This window comes from Ipomoea triloba, chromosome 15 (genome assembly GCF_003576645.1).
Source record: "Ipomoea triloba cultivar NCNSP0323 chromosome 15, ASM357664v1".
Lineage (NCBI taxonomy): Eukaryota > Viridiplantae > Streptophyta > Magnoliopsida > Solanales > Convolvulaceae > Ipomoea > Ipomoea triloba.
This window is the reverse complement of record NC_044930.1, coordinates 692220-701470: the sequence shown is the minus strand read 5'-3', so window position 1 is coordinate 701470 and position 9251 is coordinate 692220. Positions and strand designations below refer to the sequence as shown.

At 35.5% G+C, this 9251-nt stretch overlaps 1 protein-coding gene across 2 annotated transcripts in view; it reads left to right on the top strand.

Annotated features, from left to right (window-relative positions):
* Positions 1–7615, top strand: part of LOC116006957 (1,4-alpha-glucan-branching enzyme 2-2, chloroplastic/amyloplastic) — an 11395-nt gene extending 3780 nt beyond the window's left edge. For both annotated transcript variants that reach the window (XM_031247495.1, XM_031247496.1), the window contains exons 4-22: positions 243–341; positions 1090–1132; positions 1214–1273; positions 1940–2020; positions 2331–2447; positions 2822–2905; positions 3027–3148; positions 3319–3438; positions 4152–4281; positions 4372–4482; positions 4635–4763; positions 5269–5372; positions 5489–5633; positions 5846–5993; positions 6107–6207; positions 6412–6489; positions 6633–6788; positions 6899–6973; positions 7089–7615. In XM_031247495.1, the coding sequence (XP_031103355.1) occupies positions 243–341; positions 1090–1132; positions 1214–1273; positions 1940–2020; positions 2331–2447; positions 2822–2905; positions 3027–3148; positions 3319–3438; positions 4152–4281; positions 4372–4482; positions 4635–4763; positions 5269–5372; positions 5489–5633; positions 5846–5993; positions 6107–6207; positions 6412–6489; positions 6633–6788; positions 6899–6973; positions 7089–7202 (2017 nt within the window). In that variant the 3' untranslated portion in view covers positions 7203–7615. The remainder of the gene's footprint in view (positions 1–242; positions 342–1089; positions 1133–1213; positions 1274–1939; positions 2021–2330; positions 2448–2821; positions 2906–3026; positions 3149–3318; positions 3439–4151; positions 4282–4371; positions 4483–4634; positions 4764–5268; positions 5373–5488; positions 5634–5845; positions 5994–6106; positions 6208–6411; positions 6490–6632; positions 6789–6898; positions 6974–7088) is intronic.
* The last annotated feature ends 1636 nt before the right edge of the window (positions 7616–9251 follow it).

The window sequence follows — 9251 nt, the reverse complement described above, 5'->3', positions numbered from 1 at the left end:
CCCCCCCCCCCCCCCCCCCCACACACACACACACACAAAAAAAGAGAGAGATAAAACATTCCCTTTGAATTTGGCTTGAAATAGAACTGCAGCTAACTTTAAAAATGTCATGCCTTTAAATCTCTGTATCAACTATCAAGTTCTTTCCATGAATCTAAAGCTCTCATATCTGTTCATAAAGTTCCCATACCTGAAGAGGTTACCTGGATATTAATTCTTATTTTTATATTTTCCAACTATAGGTTTTCGCACTATAGGAAAATCCGGGAAGCAATTAACCAGTATGAGGGTGGCTTGGAAGTATTCTCTCGTGGCTATGAGAAATTAGGTTTCACTCGGAGGTAAACAGCATTGATGTCATATTTTTTGCTCTGCACATCTACAATTCTTGTATGATGTAGTACTGCACTCTGCACTTTTCTTTGGCTGCAAAAGAAATGAACTTAATAGCTATTTCTTAATTAGGTAGTGCATTGTATTTTACTCAATTGTGGAATCTTACTTTCAGTGTTGAACTATTAAATGAATTTAAACACCAGAGCCTAACCTTTAGGAAGGATCAGGAAAAGGTATGGTATAACTAAAATTAAAGCTTTGACTATTAGATTTAAGGTGTCCCCTCAGCAATTGTCAAATTCATTTCTGTTCTATTCTACTGTATTACGAGAAATATGCAATGCTCCAGAAGCCTACTTGGTAAACTTCATCAGTTTCCATGTAAATGTGCTTAATGAGATGATTCTTTTGAACCTTGAAATTGATGTGGTGGGAGTAAAATTTGGGTGGGTGGTAGTTGCAGAGTTTATGTTATGGCTAGCAAGGCCAGATTCATTGGTACTTCTGCATCAAAGAAAAGAGCCAATACCCTAGAGAAAAGGAAAAGTAAAAAGAAAAAAGGGAGCCTCGATAAAATAATGGTCATCAATGTGCTCATGATAACCACTCATCCCCTGGCATGCACCATGCACACAGAGACAATTATCTCTCTCTCTCTTTTTCCCCTAAAGATTCCCTATAAATGAATTTTGATGACGTTGAATAATTTCTTGCTCATTGCATGTGATTTTTTTATTTTTTTTTTACTGCCAGTGCTACAGGTATCACCTATCGGGAGTGGGCTCCTGGAGCCACGGTCAGTATTGCTCTTTTTCATTGCTATTGTTGGAATCAGGTTTTCAGTTCTTATAAGTTGTTCTTTTCCCTGCTTTTGTAGTGGGCAACACTCATTGGAGATTTCAACAATTGGAATCCAAATGCTGATGTTATGACTCGGGTATGCATTTATTGGTTCAGTTCTGAATACTTAGTTATTCTGTTTGATTGGCATCTTTTGGTGGGAGATTGATACCCTTGCTGTGGTTTAGCTTAATTCTTGATGCTGATGGTCTTTTATTGCTTCATCTGCATGTTTATTAGCTCAATGCTTCATATGGACATTAGTTGGTTGGACATGTTCAATGATAAAAACAATCAATTTCTTTCGAGTTACATATTTCTTTTTATGGTTTACCCATCCACATCTTAATAGTTGGTCTGTTTTGTTTTCCAATTTTGATTTGATTCGCCTGGGAAGCTAATGATGAAATAAGAATTAAATAATCAGTTAATTACTCAATTTACTGTTCATTTTAAAGGGATTAAAACTTGATCAATTTAATTGCATTATCTCTTCTATCTAGGTATGCTAGACTTTGTAGGAAGCCAAATTTCCTTCTGTAAGTATGGCTGGTGACCTGGGGTTAACCTGTTCAAGCAAAGGTGCAATATTACATAGATTAGTGAATTAGAAATATTTGTGAGCTTGCATTTATTTACATTAGTTAGTGATTACTGATTACAATGAGTCCATAGAAAAATGTGTGAACTTGCATTTATTTACATTAGTTAGTAATTACAATGAGTCCATGCTACATTATAATCATTTCTAGTTTTTAAACAGAATGAATTTGGTGTTTGGGAGATCTTTTTGCCAAACAATGCAGATGGCTCACCTGCAATTCCACATGGCTCTAGAGTGAAGGTATTGGACTCTTTGATGGTTGTGCTATTGAAATTCATTCAACTTGTTGTAAAGGAAGCAGTAGTTTTGAAAGAATGAAAGATAATGCTAATATGAATGAAACAAAGGTCTTATCCCAAATCCTTGATAGCTGCTGACTGCAAATTCTATCAAGTATATATCACACCAACGCTCACACATGCTTTCTATCTTTCTAATTCAGACAACAGGCTCTCTTCATATACAACTCAACCCCACCCCACATAGGTCCATGTTATTTTCTTTTTCTTACATTTTTTGTATGCTTTATTATTTTGTATTGGAATTGCAGATACGTATGGACACTCCTTCAGGCATTAAAGACTCTATTCCCGCTTGGATCAATTTCTCTGTACAAGCTCCTGGTGCAATTCCTTATGATGGAATATACTATGATCCTCCAGAAGAGGTGTTCATTTTTATTCTATTGCTGCAAAAACAGTCAATCCTTAAATGTTGGGATCTTCTAAATAGGGCTGGAGACAAGAAATGACCAATGATTCTTTGTAATTTACTTATAAGACAAATATGCTTAGATACCCTTGTATGATCTCTTCCCTTATCCTGTTAAAAATCTCATGTTTCCTTTAGATTACTAATTTGTGAATACGATAGTACTTTGTACTGGTATTAGCCGAGCATGATTCTTATCCTCCTACGAAGTTAAGATGTTTGTGTTGTCTATCACATCAACAAAAGGATATATTTTCTTTCAATTTCTTCTGTTGCTTCTACTCCCCTCCCTTCTCCTTATGCTGATAATTCTTGTTAAATACTCTGCAGGAGAGGTACAAATTTCAACATCCACGGCCAAAAAGACCAAAGTCACTGAGAATATATGAATGTCATATTGGAATGAGTAGTCCGGTGGGTACCACTCCTTAAATACTTATATGTCTTACCTATTTTTTATCTTCTAGTTGACTATATATGATGGTTATATACATGACATATCTAATTTGATTATTAACTTCTGATAAAATTTCAGGAGCCTAAAATAAATACATATGCAGAGTTTAGAGATGATGTACTTCCTCGTATAAAGAAGCTTGGCTACAATGCTCTCCAGATAATGGCCATTCAAGAGCATTCTTATTATGCTAGCTTTGGGTACTTTCTTTTTATTTATTTCTATTTTTGGTAGTGATTCTACTATTGTTTTGCTCTACATAATTGAGGAGTTCTCTAATTCTGTCGTCATTCATTGACAATTGTTACTATAACTTTCAACTATTATTACTTTTTTCTAATACAAATTCTTACCCATTTACATGATTCAGCTATCATGTTACGAATTTCTTTGCACCAAGCAGTCGTTTTGGGACTCCAGATGATCTTAAATCTTTGATTGATAGAGCCCATGAACTTGGACTGGTTGTTCTAATGGATATTGTGCACAGGTAATAAATGGATCTTTACTTCACTTCAGGAACTTTCTATGGTCTGTAGTTGAGTTCATTTCATGTCTCTGTTTTATGTTCCTATACATTCTAGCAAAGCTCTTTTGCACAATTATAATAAAAATATATATGATAGTTAGATTAACAAGTGAAAAAGTGGAGAGCAGATGAAGTGTTCTAGAGCTTTCCCCCCATTATGAATAGAGGTAGTGTTCTTTATGAGAATGCTAGAGTCTTGTTGCAAACAGGAAAAGAGGCTGGGATGTTAAATAAGGCTGCTGAGTTCTATTAGTAGGTTGGAAATTACTTCATGGTGACAAGTCGGATTGAATGAACCTTTTCATTAGGTTTTTTGTAGAATGAGCTTTGATATAATATCTGGCACAAAAAAATTTTGTAGCTTTGGTAGTTTGAATTAGAATAATTTTCATTGATCAAAAGTTGCTTTATAGGGTATCCTAATCGATTTATTTGTTTATTGTACTTTTCTGATCTTTCCCGATGGGTCCTGTAATTTATTTTTAAATGCTACCCTTGAGTTAATTTTATTTGGTTATAAGTACATAACTCTTCTTGGATAATCTTTTAAATTTGTTTTTTGTGATATGACCTATTGGCAAAAGGAAGTACATTTTAACATACATCGATAATTGTCTCCCTGTGCTTATATTTTCTGACGTGCTCTTTTTTCTTTGTATCTTTATTGATTGCAGTCATGCGTCAAATAATACTTTGGATGGACTGAACATGTTTGATGGTACAGATAGTTGTTATTTCCACTCTGGAACCCGGGGTTATCATTGGATGTGGGATTCTCGTCTCTTCAACTATGGAAACTGGGAAGTATGTTTCTTCTTGCAAAGTTGATATGGTTTTCAAAGCCAGTATCATTGTATCTTCTGCAATCAGAACTAATTTTTTCGCTTGTGATAGGTACTGAGGTATCTGCTCTCAAACGCAAGATGGTGGTTGGATGAGTACAAGTTTGATGGGTTCAGATTTGATGGTGTGACTTCAATGATGTATACTCATCATGGGTTGAGTGTACGATCTAATTCATCACTTGATAAATGCAATGATTTGTCTCTATTTCGTATTCCTAATGAAAACATGAGGATATTTTACTGTTATTATTTTTCATTCCATCCTAACATTAAGCTATCCGCTATGTTGACTGAGTCTTTTATTTTTCTTAGGTAGGATTCACCGGAAACTACAGTGAATATTTTGGGTATGCAACCGATGTTGATGCTGTGGTGTATCTGATGCTCGTCAATGATCTCATTCATGGTCTCTTCCCTGAAGCCATAACCATTGGTGAAGATGTATGTATTCGGTTTGAGTATTAATTATAATTCAACTAAATGCTTGTTGATTTTGTTTGGAATTTGACATGTAAGTATGATGATTCATTATTCCTACTAAACCTATTGGAAACTGAGATTGCAAAACCTATAAAATGATGCTGGAAGGTTAATATTTAGTTATTACTCATAATTTTCAAGCCCAGAAACACTCAAAATCTCATGAAAACTAGTCTCCTTGGTTGTCTGAGTGAAAAGGACTAATAGTTTTTAAAAAATAAAGCACTTTGTTTGTGCCTTTTGGGCTTCTTCCAGAATGATTATCTTTCGGCTTTGTATGTTGTATCTTTTCTTTGTCATTGAGAATTGAAAGATAGATGTAGATTACTAATTCTGATTATGGCCAGACCTTCAATTTTGCATGAATATCTATATGTTAAGTCGTGGCGTAAAATTGCAGTTGATTCATGCAATAGGAATGGGGATTTATCTTATGACTGATCTTTAGAGGACTTTTACTATTCAGGTTAGTGGCATGCCAACATTTTGTATTCCCGTCAGAGATGGAGGCGTAGGTTTTGACTATCGGCTTCATATGGCAATTCCCGATAAATGGATTGAGATTCTCAAGTAAGTTTGTCTGTTTGTGCTCTATATGCATGTGAAACTCTATTTGAATTGGGTTAGAAGTAATTTACATTGGTGTTTCATATCATCAATCTGTTTGCTTAAAATATCTGGTACAGGAGAAGAGATGAGGATTGGCAAATGGGTGAAATTGTTCACACACTTACTAACAGAAGATGGCTGGAAAAATGTGTTTCTTATGCTGAAAGTCACGACCAAGCTCTTGTTGGTGATAAAACTATAGCGTTCTGGTTGATGGACAAGGTTGTCTAAGCTTTTGTTTGTCTTTGTCAGCATTCCCTTGAAACTTGGCTTGAACATGATGTTCGAAGGGATAACTTTTCTCTTTTGCATTAATGAGCTTATATAGCCATTACCCGAGGATATCTGTTTATACCTTTTTTTGGGTCAGTAAGTAGGATATACTTTAATTTGGTGTTGGGGCACGCCATTCAATGATTTCCTCCTTCTTCTAGGACATGTATGACTTCATGGCTCTGGATAGACCAGCAACGCCAGTAATAGACCGTGGAATAGCATTGCATAAAATGATCAGACTTATAACTATGGGATTAGGAGGAGAAGGATATCTAAATTTCATGGGGAACGAATTTGGTCACCCAGGTATGGATTTGGATGCTTCCTATGCATAGTTCCTACTTAATTCCATTATACAGTTTTAACCGATTGGCTATTTGCATGCTTTATGTGAGAAATTATTCAAATTTATTTTTCAGAGTGGATTGATTTCCCTAGAGGTGAACAACGCCTTCCTGATGGTTCAGTTCTCCCTGGAAACAATTTCAGCTATGATAAATGCCGTCGTAGATTTGATCTGGTAAGTATTCACTGTGGCTACAAATATTTGGCATTAATGCACAATAAGGTATAACTGTAAATAACACAATGTTAAAGGTTGCAATTTGCTATACGGAGAAGCCTTTTAATTTATAGCTGTTACAACGGGTGCCTTGTCATATGATATAACACTGTGAATTGCAGTTGAGTTGTTTCTTATAATCCAACTTTGCTCGATATTTAGGGTGATGCAGATTATCTAAGATATCGGGGCATGCAAGAATTTGACCAAGCTATGCATCACCTTGAAGAAAAATATGGCGTACGTGTTTTCTCTTGCTCGTTTTAATTAATGTGGAGTACCTTTTTGGATATTCTTATGCTATTATTATTGTATGAATAAATTGTATTAAATTCTTTTAATGTACATTTCACGGACAAGTTTTCTCCTGTAAATCATTGCAGTTCATGACGGCAGAACACCAGTACATATCACGCCAGGACGAAGGAGATAGGGTGATCATTTTTGAAAGGGGTGACCTGGTGTTTGTCTTCAATTTCCACTGGACAAATAGTTATTCGGATTACCGTGTAGGCTGCTTAAAGCCGGGAAAATATAAGGTACGGCTGCAAGTTCTATCAACATTTCTTTCGGTGCCTCGGTAGGTTTAGTCATGAGTCAGGTACGGTCACTCATTCCCGCATTCTATTGACATATCGTCATCTTCCAGGTAGCCCTGGACTCTGACAGTCCGCTGTTTGGAGGCTTTGGCCGAGTTCAACCCGATGCAGAATTTTTCACATTCGTAAGATAGAAATTCTCTATTTTTCTTTTATCTGATCCCTTGCTCGTTACGTTGCATCTTTTTTGTCATGGTCCAAGAAAAGGTATCACTACTTGTAATTTAACTGGTCGTACAGGAAGGGTATCACGATGATCGTCCTCGTTCCTTCATGGTGTACGCACCCAGTAGAACTGCAGTGGTGTACGCTCTAGTGAAGGAGGAGGACAAAGCAAAACCAGTTGAGGAATGAGCTTTTGAGGTGCACTCCATGGACGGTGGACGCCATTTTGATGCCAACACGCCCATCATCCTCTCATACCAAAAACGCGCTCCATGTTGAAACACAGCAGTCGCCAGCCATGAACATAACTTCGCTTGCCAACTCTCCTCTCCATTCTTTCATTCCAAACCGGACCAAAAATGCATCAGATGGAGAGAGCATGGTAAGGATGAAATTAAAGCTCGGATAAATTAGCGAGGAAGCAGTAGTTAGTGTCTTCTCCACTCTCGTTTCTATGATTTCTTGCTTTTCCATTCTGTAAAATCTGCTCTGTATTTTCTGTATTGCCATAACTTCTCTTGGCATGTATTTCCCAGCAGATAATATTTGTTGGCTATAATGCTAAGATTAAGAGGAAAATAAAAACTGCATTTCATTCTCCATCTTTCATTCCCAGATGCCCTTTAATAAATGAATAGAGTCTAAACATTTGTATGACCTGTTTGTTAAGAGCTCGTGAACGCATTTGTTAGTAAAATAATATTCATGAGCAGGTTCGTTTAATAATGTTCACGAACATTAGTGTTCGTTTAAGATTGTTTACATACAAACTCATTTAATTTAAGTGTAATTTAATTTAATTTATTATTATTTTTCAATGTTAAGATACTACTTTAGTTTAGACTCTTTTTTTTTTTGTCAATGTCCGTTTGATTATTGTTTGTGAAAAATATCTCTTGTTCATGAACAAATTATGGACATGCATGTTTGTTTAGCGTTTACGAAGGTTTTTTTTTTTTTATTATCAGAAAAAGGAGAGGGGAAACCCCGAAAGGGAGAGACGTCTAATCCCTATCCCTAACACAGCGTTTACGAACGTTAACAAACACTAACAAATGCTTAACAAAAGAACACATCTTAACAAACAAACACAAATCGTTGATGTTCAGTTCGTTAACCACCCTAAATATAATTGAGTTTTAGTTGGATTTATTCCAAGAGGTTTATTTGAATTTGTATCTTACCAAATGAAATTACTATAGTAGAGTTAGTGATACACATGACTTCGAAGGGCCATGATATAATTTAGTTTCAGTCGGTTCCGTTTAAAGGTAGCTCTCTAAAGAACATAATATATTACTGCCAATAATTTTGTTGTCTAGTGGTACGAAGTGACTCTCTTAAATGGGAGGTCGTGGGGTGTACTACATTGTAACAGTACTACAAAAAAAAAAGAACATTGGTCTCATACGAGAGATCACAATAGTAGTTACTATACTATAATTGAGTCTTAATTGAACCTATTAAGAGATCATAATATAGATGAGTTTTAATCAGATTCATTGGATGAATTATTCGATCGAAATAACTCTATTAAGAATGAAATATTTTAATAATGTGTGAAGTTAATTAAGAGAATCAATGTCTTGAACATAAAGCAAGGTTAAATGACCACATATGGAGTCAATGAGGAAGAGACATTTGTGGGAAACATCATTATTTTGCACATCTCGTGTCATTGAATTGAACTGGTTTTCAACCAGTAATTATATCTTATAACTTAATTAATCATTGATGATTACTCCCTCTGGCGCGCTCCCTCCCTCCTCTCATATGAAACATATTTCCCTAATCATCGAATGGTGAAACAAGATTCTTGTATGTACAGATAACGAGTTCGATTCTGTTTAATATGACTTACTTCTCATATATAATTTGCGGGTCATTACATATAGTAACAAATTGAATTTAGTTACTGCATGCACGCCCTCAAGTAATAACTACAAATTTCAGTTCTCTTATCATTCACCACGTTTGGCGAGAGTCAACTCTCCGACCCTTCGTTTAAGCTGCAGCCAAACAATACCCAAGTTTTTTCAGGATTTCAGTTTATACAGCAATGGCATAGCAAAATCATTAACCAGCCTTCAAGGGGAAGGTGAAGTGTCAGTTTTTTGCTTATAAGATAATAGAACCCTTTAATCATATCATATTGAATAAAGAACTTGAGATTTGACTTATAACGTACCATCATATATATCACCACAAAAGGAAGCATACATATATTTAGCACGAAAT